Raw genomic sequence first — 18,119 nt, 5'->3', positions numbered from 1 at the left:
TAAACAGATTATCTTCCTCTATTTGTTTTACAAATGTTTTACATATTGTTTTTAAATCGACCTTACAAACCGATTTGAAAAAGTAGGTCGATTTTATGTGCAAATATGTTGCAGATTTAAGTGTTGATCGTTCCTCTCTGTGGAATACGATGCCCACAGACATTTGCCTTGCGCAAAATCCGTCAAAACAAGCATTTTTCTTTTATGATCGCTCGTCTTCTGAATCTGCCTGGATGTGAGATAATTTATTGTGTGCGAACATGGAGTGATGCAGCCCGGCTCAAAGGCACACAGGCGGCAGAACATGCGCAGTGGCCACTTGTGCCATATTGGAATGAGGTCGTGTGTAAAATGCGTCAAGCTGATGCACTTCACTAATGCAGCGGCGGAAATGGTCGGGATTTATCTCGAGATGGCGCTAAAAAAAAGAAGGGGTTAGTTTATCAAGGCTGTAGTCTAATATGATATAAAACCTTTATTTGTTTATGTGGACGCCATTGTGTGTAGTCAGTTGATCTTCCTGGGTTCCATTCTGAAAAAAAATGTGAATTAAATGAATACACAAACACACAGCGTGGACGCCTTGCCTTTATTTTGGCACATTTAGTCGGACTCTAGGTTTAATCCATGGACGTTACGGCTGCACGTACTGCTTTTATTATGAAAGGGCAAACCGGGCTTGACGCAGTTTAAGTCGGACACTTTGTACTGCTGTGGTGTGCGAGCAGGCGGAGAGGAACGGATCTAAAAATCGACTTAGAAAAACTACTTAAAGGTAAGTAGTAAATTCGGTGACTAAATATTCACTTAACGTGCGTTGTTGGTTACCATTTGCAAGTGATGTTTTGTCCTGTGGTCGCGCACTCGTCTTTTTTCCCGTCTCTCAAAAAGATGAGTCGGTGTCGAGTGTAGCGCCCGTAGAGCTGCTGCTGCTGCTGCTGCTGCTCCTACTCGCTGCTCGCCAGGCTGCTTTTGCCTAAGTCGTGACGTTCAGTAACTTGACTCGGACAGAGGTGAATTTACCATGTGCCAGTGGGTCGTACACCACTCTCATCAACACTGCAGCGCATTTTAGTTCCTAAAACAGCAGCGAGCTCTTTGTATTTTATATAATATCTACGCTCTTTCAAAGTTGGATGCGCCACTGTAGCCGAAGCCATATTGCGTTTATGTCAATTTCTGCCGCGAAAGCTGACTGGTAGTACCAGTGTATAAGCATTTTAGGCAGGTAAATGTTTGTCACTGGCCTTCCTAAAATGAGTGCATGTGCGTGCCAGTTTTTGTTTTGTTTTTTTGTTCATACATCTTGTGATCTCGATCGATCGATCTAACTTTCTCGAGAAAACGCAGCCCAAAAATTCACTAAGAACACCATGTCAGACCCATCGTAGAGGTTGTCCATAGATTCTACTGTTGATGCTCACATTTTGGCATCGTGTACCTCATTCACTAGGACTTAACTTCCCCATTGTGCAACAGAAGCGATCACTGGCAGCATTCAGATGACGTGCGCAAAGGCAACGCAGCACAGCCCAGCTCCAAATCAAAACCTAACCTGAAGGTTGTTTTACTCACAAATCACTTTTCTGGATTTAGTTGAGTTCCGTCTACTTGGCATGTGGCGATTTGTTAGTTTGTCTTGTTTTGCTTTTTTATGCTTAGGTTTTTAGTTACAGTTTATTTTTGTTTTCGTATTGTTGTGCCGCACTTTGAAAAAACGTTGGTTTGAAAATGTGCGCTAGAAATAAAATGTGTTGGAAAATGCAGCATGTAATTGCCACCCATAACTTATTGTTGCCATGTCTTTTCTGTCATCAATTCTGAAACGGGTGAGATGGCTCTGTTTGGCACTTTTGGAATGAATAAGTCAGGCCATATCTTCAAAAGATTCTCTTAACCTTTGCGCCTAACCCACTCCAGTTTTTTGAATAAGTGTCTTATCCAAGGAGGGTATTTGATATGTTTATTCTAAAATGCCCTCTCAACACAGCCTCACAGCAATATCCAAAGGCTGATTGAAGACTTTCAGTTCGATGTAGGTTTAGTGGTGGAAACCGTTAAATGGAAGCTCTTTCACTTTCTTGTTCCTCACCCTATGTGTGCACCAACCTATTGGTTTCCTCTGGGGAAGTTGCATTTCTTCCTCTTTTCGTGGTGTTCAAAGGTGACTTAGTCCTTGCAGTAGATTATCCTAAATCCAGGGGGATAATAACTGTCCAACACCATGAGCAGCTTGTCAGGAAAAGAGTAATATGCCCTTACAATGTAATATGAGATAACAGATGTTTGATGATGACAGTTTTTTACTTTGAAAGACATTACAATTACAATTACAGTACCTTAATTTCGGACTATAGAAAACATATCACCAATTACAAGATTATTTATTCACTATTTGTATAAGTTGACTGAATTCTGATTTGATGGCCTATATGTGCGAGTTTAGATAAGTTACATTTTTCACATGCCCTATATGCACTGATTGGCATATCATAATTCCCACGCCCTTCCTGATTAGGGCTGAAACGACTAATCGATTAATCGATGACTAATCGATTATTGAAATAGTCGACAGCTATTTTAGATTTTAGTAACCGATTAATTGTTTTCTGGTTCACACAGACTAAAATGGAGCAAAAATGACATAAAAATGTAGTATTTTGATGAAATCCTACTTTGTTTATATAGTTAGGGTCTGTGTACATTTTGTTTATTGTAAATGTCATGAATAGAGCCTCCAACCAACATTTCCCTTTAGTTTACTCCATCAACACATCTTCAAGCAGCGCCACTTAAGCTATATGTGATAAAAAAAAATAGAAAAAATACAATTTTCCTTCACCATTCACAGCCAAGCGATTAATCGATTAATCGTAAAAAATAATCCATAGATTAATCGACTCCAAAATAATCGTTAGTTGCAGCCCTATTCCTGATACAAACCTTCACGGGCACAGATGGCCTACTACAATAACACATCTATTGCAATGGCCTATACTGTTTTTAAACACTACTGCATCTTAATGTATCGCCAACAAAAAACATCTTAGTCATCTTTATAGGAGTTTGGAAGCGTTTCTTTTTTTTTTTAGAAATCCTAACAAATGCTCTTTTCTCCACTCCAGTGTCAGTGGTGTGACCTGGGGGCACAGCAGGGCCCTGTGGAGTGTGTGTAAGCACCGCTGGGTGGGGTTAGCCTGACAGGAGGAGTCTGGGCAGGGGTCTTGGGTCAAAGACGGGGCTGATCCCGGGGGGCCGCGGAGGTCGTGGTGGCAGAGCGGCCGGTCCGGGTCGGGGGGTGGGGTGCACCCTGACTGTGTCCCTTGATTTAATAGAGACGTCACATGTGACAATAACAGGCTTGACAGGCTTTCTGAATGGACCGAGAGATCTGCGCGGCCTCCCCCCTCTGCTCTTTCACATTCATGGCACCGTCCTGCTTGCATTAAACTATTTAATCGCTCTTTTCTTAAAGCTGTGGGGTTGGTTGAATGTGTCAGAGCAGACGTCTGGGCCCACATTCACGTCAAAGTCCCTTCCTCCAAAATGCTACTTTAGATTCACTTATGACTCTAAATGCCTGATGCTCCAAAGATATTTATGCAACGCTAACACAATATCTTTTAAAAACCGTGTGTCAAAATGATACAGATATTCAACATAGCGTCCTCCTATTGCATATTGAATACTATGACCTTCCATTGTGTCTGTTTGGCAGTTGTGTACGGCAGCATAATTAACAGCTAATATTTGTGTTGTTGAAAAGCGAAACCACAAGAGCCATTTCATTAAGTTCCATCAATACCGTCTCGCTGCCAAGAAGTGACACATGCACTGTAATGATTGTTTGTTGTTTTCAAATTAGCCAAATCTTTTAACCATTCTTTGATGTTTTTGTTCATGGTGGGAAACATAGCAAAACTAATAAGCATGATTGTTTACCTTTTGTCTCCATTTTGTATCAGATTGTGTAAATATAGCTTTTACTGTTATAAACCACGAGCAAAGACAAGAACAAAGGAAAGGGGTCCCGTTATGTGTAGCAGGAGCTCTTCGAGGTTAGATGGTATTGACAATGACATACACGTTTAAAAAACGCATGGGAAAATACGAGGCACATGCTGACGATTAAGAGCTCTTTATAGTTACCACTGGGACATAACAACCAGCTAAGACAAGACAAACATTTTAAATTAACCTCAGCTTAGAAAAATCAGTGCTTTCCCCTCCAATAACGTAACACACTTTTTTTTTATTTTTTCAAAACTGCTGTTACTGACCCAGAATCAGCTGCAGACTTGATTTAAAAAGCTCAATGGCAGTAATTTAAATTGCCCAGTAGGCCTGTCACGATAATAAATTTGAAGCTCGATATATTATTGAGGCAGGAAAGTATCTCACTGACTCTAAAGATGCTAAAAACTCTCAACTCTCAAGCATGAAACAGACATTAAGCCTTTGTTCTGAATCATAATGTAACTAAATTTTCTTCCGTAAAAATGAAAGTTACAAAGACAACATAGGGGGGAAATGCTCTTAAATGTACAGACAATAAATGTTATATTTAGCTCAAAAATGTATCATTTATCAAAATTTCATATCTCGATATTCATGCCAGATATCTCGATGTCGATACGATATGATATGGGTGAGGTGAAAACCAAGCATTTTTCAGGAAAAAATAAAAACATAATACAAAGGAGTGCAGTTTCAAAATCTATATCGTTTATATTATCTTGCTTTTTTGATTTTATGTTTATATCTCGATATCAATATGATAACGATGTATCTTTCAGCCCTAATAGTAATTACCGTGACAGCCACATCAATATAGTTTAATAGTTGAGATTATTGCACTACACTTGCTAAAATCATAGTCGACGCAAACAAACAAGGAGGTTTAAGATCTGCAGCTGTAAACAGAGTTGCAGTAAGAGAGGACTGTTGTACCAGTCATCCTTCTCAGGTAATTCACATATACTGGTAGTTGTTTTCACATGAGATGAAATAGGCCACACATGCACCATTAAAAACATCTACGAAACTGACTTATTACTCATCGGACTAGTGTTGGGGTCGTAGCGTATTACAGAAGTTACATAAATGTATTACTTTTTCAGTTACTAAGGGATATAACTAACATATTACATACACAAAATATGGTAATAAATGAGTCATTACAATTCAAGTTACAAGTGAATTTACATGTACTCCCCCCAAATATAATTCAGCACCAAATCAAGTTGGACAGCGGTGATTGAAGTATGAGAACTGCAGTTGTGTGTAGCTATACTTTCCAAAAGTAACTCAAGGTAGTGTAACTCGGCTGCATTTTTAAAACAGTAATATGTAATACAAACATTACATTTTTAAAACTGTAACTTGTAATATAGAATACCAACATGCATCTCCATAGCACTTATTAATCTCCTGACAAAGTGTGTATAGCAAATTCGTTTTCATTCTCTCTATAGTAACTCATGGCTTTGTCTCTCCGCAGTCCTTGAAGTTTTGGCCTTGAGGGGGCACCAGCATGAGTCAGGAGTCGCCGGAATCAGGTAAGAGCAATTCTGTGGCCAGCTACATGAAACCAATTTAAAATCTCGAGTGTTGGAAACGTGTTCTGATTCTGACTCATGTTTTGTGTCCCAGAGGGGGACTCTGCTCAAGACGTGCTTGACTTTAACTGGGATGATTACCTTGAGGAGACGGGGGCTTTGTCCGTGCCACATCATGCCTTCAAACATGTAAGTGGTGATCAACAAATCTTTGGCCACTGACTCACTCCATTTGCTTTTTTTTATGTACTTAGAACCGCAACATAATGTACAATTGGCCCTAAATACAAAAAAGAAATATCCTCTATTGTGTTGATTAAATGACAAAGGAACATTTGAACGACTATTTTCAAACTTTTTGCCAACTCTGACTTTCCTTTGATAGACGTTAATGTATTTTGTGATATTGCCTGCAGCTTCTGTCATATGTTTACATCTTTTCCCCTATGATATCTATAGGCTAGTGTATTTTCACCACCATTCTTCCTTGATGTGTGTTCCTATTCCATCAGTTCACCGTCTTTGTATTCCTCTGTCAGATTGTGGCTAGAGGCAATCCATGAAACTAAATGCCTTATAATCTTTGGTGTTTTTCTCCCTGTCAAAACAAGCCTCTCCCTTAGTCAAATAAAAGTGATTTATTGACAATGAACATACATTTTTTTGCCAACTTAATGACTTGAGTATAATGCGTGGTTGATCTGACCCAGTAATCATCAAACATAACATATTCTACAATTTATAATAGAGCATTTGGACATGGTTTCTATGTGTCTCAGGTGGACCAGGACATGCAGACCGGCCTCTCCCCAGGTATGAGGCTAGAGGTGTGCATGCGCAGTGAGCCTGACCAGCCTTACTGGGTGGCTAACATCATAACCACCTGTGGCCAATTACTACTGCTCCGGTACGAGGGTTACCAAGACGACCGGCGGGCGGACTTCTGGTGCGACATCATGACATCAGACCTGCACCCACTGGGCTGGAGCCGGCAGCACGGCAAGACCATGAGGGCACCCGAGGGTGAGTGCTGGGGGCAAAGTTTCTTGGTGATAATAGTTTTGACATAAACTTTGAGGCACTTTTAATCGATTTTTATCAGAAATTAAAGGCACTATGTGTGATTTTTTTTTTCTAGCTCTGGATTGATATTTGTTTTGCCCTCCTTTAGCAAATTGTAAACTCAGATATCTGTGGGGAAAACACAGTTCATCTAATTATAAAGCATTTGTATCCCTTTAATGAACTTGCAGGTTAGTTTTCTAGCATTTCTGTGACAATTACCCTGAAAAGTGACTCCGCAAGTTGTGAAATGTAGCTATAAACTCATCCCTGTAAAGAATTTGGACCACAACATTTAGATTTAAAGGTGTATTATGCAACTTTTAATGCAATTATTTTTCTATATTTGTGCATATTTGACCTTGTAGTGACCCAGCGGCTGTATGAGTGGTCAGGAAGCCTGACCACTCATACCACTCATGGAGCCTTTATTTTCCATTACAGTGGTCTCTAGGACGCTCCGGGATCAATTGTTTTGTAGGTTTTCTCTGCTCAACAAAAAACCTACAAAACAATTGATCCTAGAGCGTCCTTGAGACGACAGTGATGGGAAAGTTAAGGTGCCATGCTGACCATTCATACAGCCGCTGGGTCACTACGAGATCAAATACACAAAAATATCAACTTTGTTTTCCGTATAAAAAGTTGCATAATGCACCTTTAATGCCTTCCTGTTTCATTTTTTGTAATAAAAAAAAATCCTCATTTAATCATGTCATGAAAAACTAAAAACAAAAGTAAGATCAGTCGTTTTACAGACTGAAAATCTTCCCTCTAACAGGTGTACGGGAGAAGCACCAAGACTGGGAGGCGCTGCTGGAAAAGGCCTTGGCTGAGGAGAACGGTGCGCCCGCCAACCTCCTGGAAGTGGTAAGGCCAACTGCAGCAGCTGCCTCCCCCACACACACACAAAGAATAATGTCAGTTGTCCTTCAGCAACTGTGTCTGAGGTCTCGTGGTGTCAGTGGTTTGATGAATGGACAATAAAACAACATATCTACAAAATACAAAACAGTCACAGTTCAGAAATTGTAAAGTGCTTTGCAAAGCGATGGCAGAAGAATGGAGATGTAAGAAACACACGCTTCCCTGTGTCTTCAGTTGTCTTGCAGTGTGCAGCTTAAACAAACAACAGAAGATAAATCCTTTTTTAAAAGTCATGTAGATCAAATAATCTTAAATCCATCTATTAAAGGTATAGTTTGAAATCTTTGGAATAGTGTTTTGAATTGGTTTATTTGAAGAAATTATAGGGAAAGTCTTATCTATAGTCTCATCTATATTTGTGATCATTTTAGATATAAAGGCCTGTTTTTTGCAGCACATAAATACACTTCATGTATTTATGCCTTTCTGTGTGGAGTTTGCATGTTCTCCCCATGTCTGCGTAGGTTAGTGGTAGGTTATAAAAACATGTGCAACCCTTCAGCCAGGTGTTTCTGACCACCAGCCTGGCTCCACATCATGGAGATGGGTCCCCGAGCGCCGGCCCACGCTGGCAGCTCACTGCTCCTACAGGTCGCCCCATGCAACACTGAGGATGGGTCAAATGCAGTGAACTATTTTCTCTACAGGGATTTCTCTACAGAGATTAATACAGTATAACTTAACTTAACTACACTTCATGAGAGCCACACCAGAGGTTTTAAACAATTCAGTTTCAAATACATCCTTCTGTCAAGTATAAATCGTGATGTTTCCACTGTCCACAGCCGCTGCGAGGTCGAGACCCAGTCGAGCTGCTCAGTGCGGGCTGTTATGTGGAGCTCCAGGATGGGGTGGAGCTGGGCCAGGCCTGGGCTGCAGAGGTGGAGGAGAACGTCGGGGGGAGACTCAAGCTGCGTCTGGTGGGCACTGAGGGGCTCCCTGATACACCTGCAACTCTGTGGCTGTTCTACCTCCACCCACGCATCCACCCACCCGGCTGGGCCACGGAGAACGGCTGCACCCTCGGACCACCTGCAGGTCAGTGACATGCACTCAAAGTGTAAAAAGTAGGGTTGTGCAATTGATCAAAATTTCCAATTCACTGTGATGAATACAAACAATTATAAAAATGAAATGGTATGACAAAACAGGACATCCCGTTTGGTGTCCTAATCCGTTTAAACTGAGGTGAGTATTATCAAACCACTGGGGAGAAGCTGAATCTCATCTACACTAACGCCAGCTCTAGTTTTCTTTTGAAATAATATTGGAATATTAGAAGAGAAGAGGCTCGCTGGATCACCGTAGTAGGAGAGTAAATTTACTAAAAGATTGCAAACAAACTTACAAATTGCAAACAAACTTACAAATCAGGTGCCCTTCAAACTCGTTGACTTAACCTGATGAAGACTCCATTGAGACGAAACACGGTGGTCTGTAAATAAAACATTTTTTTCTGCTAATTCAGAGTGCCTCAGCTCATCCTCTTTTTGTTTCAAAATATTGAAATGTTGTTCAGTTAAACTGTATGTTAGACCTGAAAGATTTCCAAGTACCCCCTGCTAAGTGCTCGCATACCCCCTAGGGTCCCAGTATCGCTGGTTGGGAAACACTGTCTTACAGGATTGCATAAGTATTAACTATTGAGTTCTTCACCCACATGACAGACATTTGAACAAACTGATGCACATTAGTCATCCACATACAGTAACAGTTTCGAGTTTGTGTTCATTCTGATTTGTATGTATTTATTCAGAGCTGCTGGCTTTGCGGACAGAAAAAGAGTGGGAAGAGGTGAAACGGAGAATCAGCGAGCTGCCTCAAGATGAAGCTCTCTCAGCAGAGTTGTCAAAGGTACTATTGCTTTCCCCCTTTTCATGTGATGTGAGTTTGAGATAACAGAGTCGTTTTCCCTTCTTGCCCAAGGATCAGCCTGTCATAGCACCACACACTTTTAAAGAAGGGATGAAACTGGAGGCTGTTGACCCTGCTGCTCCCATCTCAATCCGACCTGCTACAATCACCAAGGTAACTGACTTCACTCAAGATGATTTTCCTGTTTGATGTGCATGGTTCACCTACATCCTATTAGTTATTTCCCAGTAATTATGCAATTTAAGTAGTTAATAACTGTTTTTTTTTTATCTTTTGTGGTTCACAATTTTTTCTGAAAAAACACACATCCAAGCAGCTGCTGAAAACAAACAATCAGTGCATGAATAATCTTTACACTGAAACAAGAAAACCACTTCCTTTGCTAACCTTAATCTGTGTGTTGCTGTGTACTTTAGGTCTTTAGTGAGCAGTACTTTTTGGTGAAGATGGATGATCTTTGTGGAATTGAAGACTCTGAAAGCCTAGGCCGATCCTTCTTGTGCCACAGAGACAGTCCAGGGATCTTTCCAGCTCAATGGAGCCTCAAAAACGGGCTCACTCTCTGCCCTCCACCAGGTCTGTCTGTTTGAGCTTAATTTCAACCACTCCCAACTCCCAAATTTGTTTTTATGCATTATTGTTTTTGTGTTTAGGGCACCAGGGTCCAGATTTTGACTGGGCCGACTATCTTAAACAGTGTGAGACAGAAGCTGCTCCTCAGCAATGTTTTCCAACAGTAAGTCCTTCTCACTCACATTTACATTAACATAGTAGTGTTGTGTAACGGTCTATTTCGTGCCACTGTGTCTGGTATGTTGACATAGTGTGATACTCATAGATCAATAAGAAAGAAGCCAACAATGATCTATGAAGTAGTGGTTGAAAATTGCACCTTGTAATGTTGCGTCTGAAGTGTGAGCTGGTCCATTTTACTGAATTAAAGGCTTGTTTCTTACCTTTTAGGAGCAGAGTGAGCACAGTTTCAAAGAAGGAATGAAACTAGAGGCTGTCAACCCGATGTCACCAGAACATGTTCACGTGGCCACAGTCACCAGGGTCAAAGGCCAATACATTTGGCTCGGTCTGGAAGGTGAGGCTAGACACTCAGAAATACATGTCAGATCATTTTGAGAAAATTCTACTTTTAGGGGATGATGTGTATGGAAACAAGCATAAACAACCCAATCCTAAGAATTGAATTGACATATTTGAAGATTCTTGTAATTCATTGTTTGTGTGATCATATTTAGTGCACAATTGTTGTATTCACTGAATGTACAATGTAGTTTTATTTTAATATTTAAAATATCTCCTATGTGCATTTGACAGGACTGAAAACACCAATGCCCGAGTTGATAATTCACGTTGACTCTCTCGACATGTTTCCTGTCAGCTGGTGTGAAACAAATGGATACCCACTTGTCCATCCTATCAAGCCCCCAGGTAACTGCCTTTTGCTTTCATGTTTGAACATTATGGGGGTCATTTATCAAGGCAGAACCTGATGAAGACTCCCACAGCTCAAAACACTTTGGTGACATTGTAAATAAAAAATACGCTTTTTTGCTTATCCTCTTTGATATGTCAGTTTGATATGTAGATACGATACTTTTGCATGTGCTACTCACTTTGCACTTGAGCAAACGCTTATTGAATAATCCCCTAAATTACAAAAAAAATATTGTGGTGCCATAATCTCTTTGGAAAAGCCACAGCAAGTGTGGCCACAGCCAATGTTTTTTTCTGTAGATGTGGTAGAAAACGGTTTAACAAATGTAAAATGCTCTGTGATAAGTAGTAGACCAATTACATATAATACTGTAGTCCTGATCAATGACAACACTGGTCTGAATCTCTCTTTCAGCTGAGAAAGAACGGAAGATTGCAGTGGTCCAGCCTGAGAAGCAGTAAGTAGAATGTGTTTACAATAAAACAAGCCAAAAACATGTGATGTTTATTTTTTTGTTTTATTTTATTTTTTGCAGCAGAATACCACCTAAATCATCGTCACCTGATAATGTCAAACCACATATAGCGAACCAGTCAGAACCAGGTAGGTCCGAATCCGATCTCAGGCCAAAGTTGCTGACCTCTGAAGGAGATGAGTTGGTGATAATGCTGGCTGTGTCTGTGTACCCTGTTCATGGAGAGTTTGTGTGTGTGTATCTGCAGGGCAGGGCAATGGAAAATACTGCAGTCCAAAAATCTACTTTAATCACCGTTGCTTCTCTGGGCCGTACCTGAATAAGGGGCGCATCGCTGAGCTGCCTCAGTTCATTGGTCCTGGGAACTGTGTCCTTGTTTTGAAAGAGGTGAGAAGAAGAGCCTGTTATACTGTCTTTCTGCTTTCCATTTACCCAAGTATCAATGGCAAAAGTTGTTTTAGCCCAATATTACAAAAGCGGTTGTCTCACAGGTCTGCGCAAATATTGCATATTTACAAACATGACCAGTTAGGAAACCAGCACAGACACAGACATCAAACAGTGAAGCACACAAGCAAATGTGATGTACAAATGAACAGTCAGCAGTGAGATGGATTTTTGCCCTGGGCATCCCCCATCCTGAGGCACTCCTTTATGGCAAGGAAAATGTAAGCTAATGAGCTAATGACCAGTTCTTACTGGACCTTCATGTCAGAAGGGAACTCACTCAGAGAGAAGGATTTGCAGGTTCACAGGTTGCTCAGGCATTGGTGGGATAGGTCAGTCTTCACTGCAGCAAAATGAATTCTCAGCATTATGTTCATGTGCACCGAAAGATATACAGATATCAATCTTAATATAATATTTTATAGCCGTTTCCGTAATGTGCAGAATGTAATGTCAAAACCACATCCTTTTGCAAAATAATACTCGCAATCAGTTTCCTGATTTGTATATTTTAAAAAAGGAAGTAGGATTTGAAAAAAAGAAACCAAAACAACAAATGTTTCCAATCAGAATGTAATATGTAAGAAATATATTTTTCATGTGGTGTAGATTACATTATGTGTAAGATCTGTTTTGCTTCTACTTTGTATTCAGGTATTAACATTGCTCATAAACTCTGCATACAAGCCGAGCCGTGTGCTGAGAGAGCTGCAGCTGGATCAGGAGAGCCGCTGGCAAGGCCATGGAGAGACGCTTAAAGCCAAGTGAGGAAACACCTATAATAGATTTTCTGCTGAGACAAAGCTGTACTATTATCAGCACATGCTGCGCTTGTGACTAAATCCTTGCATTACATTTTCAGATATAAGGGTAAGAGTTATCGGGCCACAGTGGAAATTGTCCGCACTGCAGACCGAGTCGCGGACTTCTGCAGGAAAACTTGCATCAAGCTTGAATGCTGTCCAAACCTATTTGGGCCTCGTATGGTACTAGAACGCTGCTCGGAGAACTGCTCTGTGCTCACCAAGACCAAATACAGTAGGTGGCTTCCAACAGAGGATTTTATCAAAGATTGTTAATACTTGATTGTGCTTTGCTGGTTATGAAAGAGCAAGCCTGAAACTATTTAAAGACAGGTTTTTTTTATGCTAAAGTTTTTTGTTAAGTTTGTTTGTTGTATTCTTTATCTTTCATGTTGTTGTGGTTAAAATAAGAAAAACACAACACTATAATCCATTTTAGCCTGACTACTTCTTACACAGACTTGCATTACATATTTTGAAATCTGTTCTGTTATTGTAATACCATAGCATATTACTATGGAAAAAAGAAGAGTAAACGGGTCGGCCGCCCTCCCGGGGGCCACTCCAATTTGGAAGGTGTAGTCAAGAGAAGAGGAAGGAGGAGGAAGAGGAGGAAGCAGCTCTTTGTTCATAAGAAGAGACGCTCATCAGCATCTGTTGATAACACCCCTGCTGGGTCACCACAGGTACGGTGTACAGTATCTGTTTCTTTTAAGCATCTGGTTAAAAGATTACTAATGATTACCAACTGATCTATTTTGTCCCAGGGAAGTGGAGAGGAAGAGGATCTCGATGAAGATGATTCTTTTAGTGATGACTCGGGATCAGAGCTGCAGGATGATATGCAGGATGACTCTGAGCAATCTGTTGGCAAATCCCAGCCAACTACACCCTCGCCATCACCGCCGGCAACACCACGGCCCACACGCCGGCGCAGGAAACCCCGCTCTCCGTCTTTCTCTGATGATGAGAACCACCCTCCTTCACCAAAAGTAAGGGCTTACTCTTAATTAAACATTGCATGTTAAAAAAATAAATAAATGCATATTTAAGTGGCACCTCTGGTCTACCCCAGTGTAATGATCTGGACGCCCCTGGTATGCAAGGATAATGACATGGAAAAAGATTTCAAGATTCTGTTTTTGACTCTTGTTACAATAGACCTCAAAGATCGAGCCTCCTCAGAAGTTGTGTTTGGAGACCAGCCCTCTGGAGTGGAGTGTTACCGATGTTGTGCGCTTCATCAGGACCACCGACTGTGCCCCACTCGCCAGGATTTTCTTGGATCAGGTATTAATCTGAAGATGCTCAATAACTTCAAATAATGGCAATATTATTTATCACTGTGGTGTCGTAATCAAGGCTGAAAAGTTAGGCTAGGTTTAAAATTGTGCATGCCAATAGATGCTTTTTTTCTGTTGACTATTACTAGTTTCTCTAACATGTTGAAGTGCTATTGCAGAACTTCAAGTCAGTTCAAGTAGTTCAATATTTTTAGGGCTTATATTTGAAAATATCTTGTTTTGTGCATAAAAGTATGAATCAATGATGAACTCCAGATTTAGACACTTGAGTTTTTTGTTGTTGCCATGGTGAAGTAATATTTTTGCTGGTGTAAGGATTTCTGTTCAGTTCAGTCCTGTATTAGTCGTCTGAGCTCTTTCTTTTTTATTAATCTGTTTTAATTATGTTCATATGCTTGCAGGAAATTGATGGGCAGGCCCTGCTTTTGCTGAATCTACCCACAGTTCAGGAATGCATGGACCTAAAGCTTGGACCAGCCATCAAGCTTTGCCACCACATTGAGAGAGTGAAACTGGCATTTTATCAACAGTTTGCTACGTAGCACAAATGCAAACAGACAGAAAAAAAACGAGGGGAACACTGGTCATATGTCAAAATCAAAACTCAAGATGCACAGTAGAAACATTTTTGTGTAAATTGAAGCATTTAGTAGGCTTATGGGTCAACCAAATAATTGTCTAAGTAAACTTATATTTAAAGGCTCAGAGGCTTTTGAGAGGCAGTGTGAATGTTTTTTATCCCTCTACTCAACCGCCAGTAGTCATTAACAGCTTTCTTGTATTTAGAATTGCATCCTAAACATTTTCCCCTAACATGTTTTATGGCTTCAAACAGACATCTATCTACATAACTTAATTTGTGAGCTGGATATACTGCACTGCAAGGAAGGGACCTATTCCCATATAATATGCTGGATAGATGTAGAAATAACTGGCTAAATGATTTACTAGAGTGTTATCTATGTGTTAATTCCAAACACCAGTGTGACTTTGTATGAAAAAGTAATAATATTAAATGTGTGTAAACTGGTCATTTTCATATGTGTAGGTTGAAAAAAAAAAGTGTACAGCAGCTCTGTAAGCACAAGTTGAACCATTACATGTATATTGTATATGTAATTCAGTATAATATTGTACAGTGTATATAATTAAGTATGTTTTAGTGTATAATAATGCACTATTCTATGATCTGTTGTTGCCCTAAAATTTTCATGCATTATACATGCAAGTGTTTTAATATGTAAACTGCTTGATGGACATGTGTAAAAATTGTTTGACACGTTTATGGTGTGTTAGACTGTGTTTAGAAAGTTTTTTTTTTTCTGTTTTAGTTGCACTTATGGGTTTTCCTTTCCCCCCTTTTTTTCGTATGTCAACTAAAACCAGACTGAAACCCAATAAAATAGCTGCGTAAAGCGACTTCAAACTACCTCTTCATATTTTCCATGGTGTGAAACTTCATTTCCCAGCATGCACTTGGTTATTTTGCGTCATACGTAACATGTACGTCTGTCAACAGAGGGGACAGTGCCGAGCAGGGAAGCAGCTGGAAATACTTCACAAACCGTGACCTGCAATTACTTACAAGATGCAGCATTTGTACAAAATATTATAGGAAAACACGCGTAGCAGCATCGAATTTAAAACCGATTGTTAACATGAACATTGCATGATAAGTTCAAGTACTTACTGCTTCGTTCAGCGTGCGCTTACTTCAGAAACGCTTGTTAGCTTTTAGCTAGCCTAGCAAGTGATGGTAGCTGCCTCCCACCAGCAGCTGGACACCTTTCGCTTGGCATTTAAACATAAATGTGTTCATGATAACGCGTGTTTTTAGTACTTTTAAACAAAGGCAGAAACACCCTGTTTTTCTGCATTTTGTGCAATTATCTTGTCTTATGCACGAGTTATGACCATTTTATGTGCTGCTTGTACAACCAAACCATCTTGAAGTGACATGTACCCAGTGTGGTACCTTTTTTGTAATTAGCGGGTTTTTTCTTGTCTTCATACGTGACTCCTCGCCTTTATATAGTGACAAACTAACATGTGCGTTTCGAATAAACCAAGAGAATGAGTCCACACCAGCGTTCTCCTGAGACTCTGTGCAGCCTGTCGATTAGCTGACCAACATCCGCTTTCAACATCTGCCTCGAGTGCCCCGTGTTTTTGTCGTGTCTCATGGCTGCTGTGAGTGGAGCCAGCATGTTGACTGCTCCAGGGGCACAGCCTGCCCTGTCCCCAAGCAACATCTCCTCGGTGGCCCCCAGTGCAAAGCCCGGTGGCTGCAAGAATGGGGCCCTGATGGACTCATTTGGGATTTTTCTGCAAGGACTCCTGGCTATGATGGCGTTCAGTATCCTAATGTGTGAGTGTCTGTCATGATATATCTAACTTGCATTATATTTACACCACCCAGCTGAACCTCACACCGCCACTATGTAAGTTATGGGAATGCCTGGTCTCCGTTGCGCGTCAGGACAGCAGAAATCCAAAGTTGTTTTAGTGCATCACTGCAATTAACTTTGGGCTGATGGTCTGTAATGATCTCATCATCTAAAAGTTCTTAAAAGTTAAGTTGCACGATGCATTTTGTGTTTGCATGGTGAAATGTTTGATTTGTCCTTATTCTCATTAACAACCTAAAGCCTTTTTCTCTTTCCCCAATCTTTGGTGTATCTTCTTGTGTTGTGTACGTTAGGCACTGAACTAGTCTTCTGACTACAGCCCTAACAACTGTATTCAGTATTCGTGCAAGTGTATACTGTCAGCTGAATCTGCACTAAACCAAATACAGTAGGTAATTTAATTGCAATCACAACATTTGTGAGAAATACTATACTTGGATATTTTTTTCATTGACTGTTCAGCCCTATGTTGAACTTGTATATTTTTTTCATCATTATTCTAATTTTTAAGATTGTATTAAGTACTCCAAAATGGTAATAGGTGGCGTTCACGATTTAGAATGTGATGATGTCATAATGTCAGATGGAGGGCAGGGCCAATACAACTCTATGGGAGAAATGCAGTTTTTGTAAGAAATCTCCAAAACGAAAATTGACAAATGGGTTTCCTCATCAGTATTTGATCGTGATTGGATTCACAAACCTGTGATATTATTTTTATGTCTGAAAGTCCTTTCTATTGGACAACATCACGGTCATGTTTTCGTATCATATTGTCACCACTTTTTGACGTTTTTTGGAGAAAAATAATTGGACATTAGTTCATATGTGCAGAGGAGACAATGAACTTTGTGACAATTTTTGTTTCATGTGGATTCCTCCAGTAATGACTGAGATATGAGCCAAAAAACAAAGACATAAAAATATGCATTTTGCCAGTTACCACAGTTACCATAGTTACCGTCAGTTGCCCCCCACCTCAATTTAAAACTATGGGCTCTTTAGAATGTTGTGATGTCACGTGAACGCAACCTATTGTACAAAAAACATACACCCATTGGTAAAACAGTGGTTGCATTTACTGGGTTTGGACTATGTTTCTTTTGGCTCAGTTAGACATTCGGTTCACACCCAGTTCTGAAGTCATGGTTTGCTCAAAACAGAAGCTGAGGTCATAGCAAAGCATCTTTGAGTCTACATGAAAATTACTGTGCAAAGAACATGTTTTCTAGCTTTAATAATAATAGATTAGTCTAATTTTAGTCTAGTTATACTGTATAGCGCTTTTCCAGGCACTCAAAGTTGCTTTTCAATATTCGCACCATACTTGGTGGTGATGAGCTTAGTTTTTAGCAAGAGCTGCCCTGGGGTAGACTGACTGAATTGTATCGTGTTGCAAAATTGCAGCATGTGGTTTTATTACATACAGGATCATTTCTATCTCCCTTGATTAACACTACCTCTTTGCTCCAAGAAATAAGGGAAGTCATAAGATTAGTCTTGTTTTACTGTGAATGGATACAGATGCATTTATTTAGGCGCACCTTTGCTCATCACATGTATTTTGTATGTTTTCACAGTAAAGCGTTTTCGAGAGCCCAAACATGAAAGAAGACCCTGGAAAATCTGGTAAGGTCGCTTTAGAGAATATACAACAACTTTATTAATCTCACAGTGGAGAAATTCACTCTGGGTGTTTCTTTGGCAGGTTTCTGGACACTTCTAAACAGGCCATAGGGATGCTTTTCATTCACTTTGCTAATGTCTATTTGTCTGACCTTACAGAGGAGGATCCCTGTTCACTGTAAGA

The 18,119-nt window shown here is 40.2% G+C and overlaps 2 protein-coding genes across 4 annotated transcripts in view; both read left to right on the top strand.

Annotated features, from left to right (window-relative positions):
* Positions 1-673: 673 nt before the first annotated feature.
* Positions 674-14,564, top strand: sfmbt1 (Scm like with four mbt domains 1). Of its 2 annotated transcripts, none has more exons than XM_079578891.1 (21): positions 674-775; positions 5,501-5,558; positions 5,653-5,747; positions 6,338-6,581; positions 7,402-7,490; positions 8,333-8,585; positions 9,304-9,401; positions 9,474-9,575; positions 9,839-9,998; positions 10,076-10,158; positions 10,386-10,512; positions 10,752-10,865; positions 11,287-11,329; positions 11,408-11,475; positions 11,595-11,734; positions 12,449-12,558; positions 12,657-12,832; positions 13,105-13,283; positions 13,365-13,589; positions 13,759-13,887; positions 14,303-14,564. In XM_079578891.1, the coding sequence occupies exons 2-21, from the start codon at positions 5,534-5,536 to the stop codon at positions 14,441-14,443; spliced, it is 2,601 nt and encodes an 866-aa protein (XP_079435017.1). In that variant the 5' UTR covers positions 674-775; positions 5,501-5,533; the 3' UTR covers positions 14,444-14,564. The 2 variants fall into 2 exon arrangements, with proteins under 2 accessions (XP_079435017.1, XP_079435018.1); XM_079578892.1 differs by lacking the exon at positions 674-775 and adding an exon at positions 1,544-1,614.
* An 845-nt stretch (positions 14,565-15,409) lies between these two features.
* The window catches only part of stimate (STIM activating enhance), a 28,586-nt gene continuing 25,876 nt past the window's right edge, over positions 15,410-18,119 (top strand). For both annotated transcript variants that reach the window (XM_079578947.1, XM_079578946.1), the window contains exons 1-3: positions 15,410-16,269; positions 17,890-17,938; positions 18,018-18,113. In XM_079578947.1, coding sequence (XP_079435073.1) covers positions 16,083-16,269; positions 17,890-17,938; positions 18,018-18,113 — 332 coding nt within the window. In that variant the 5' untranslated portion in view covers positions 15,410-16,082. The remainder of the gene's footprint in view (positions 16,270-17,889; positions 17,939-18,017; positions 18,114-18,119) is intronic.

This window comes from Gobius niger (assembly GCF_951799975.1).
Source record: "Gobius niger genome assembly, chromosome: 20".
NCBI classification, from domain to species: Eukaryota; Metazoa; Chordata; class Actinopteri; order Gobiiformes; family Gobiidae; genus Gobius; species Gobius niger.
Note: the sequence above shows the minus strand (reverse complement) of the source record. Positions and strands in the feature narration are given on the sequence as shown.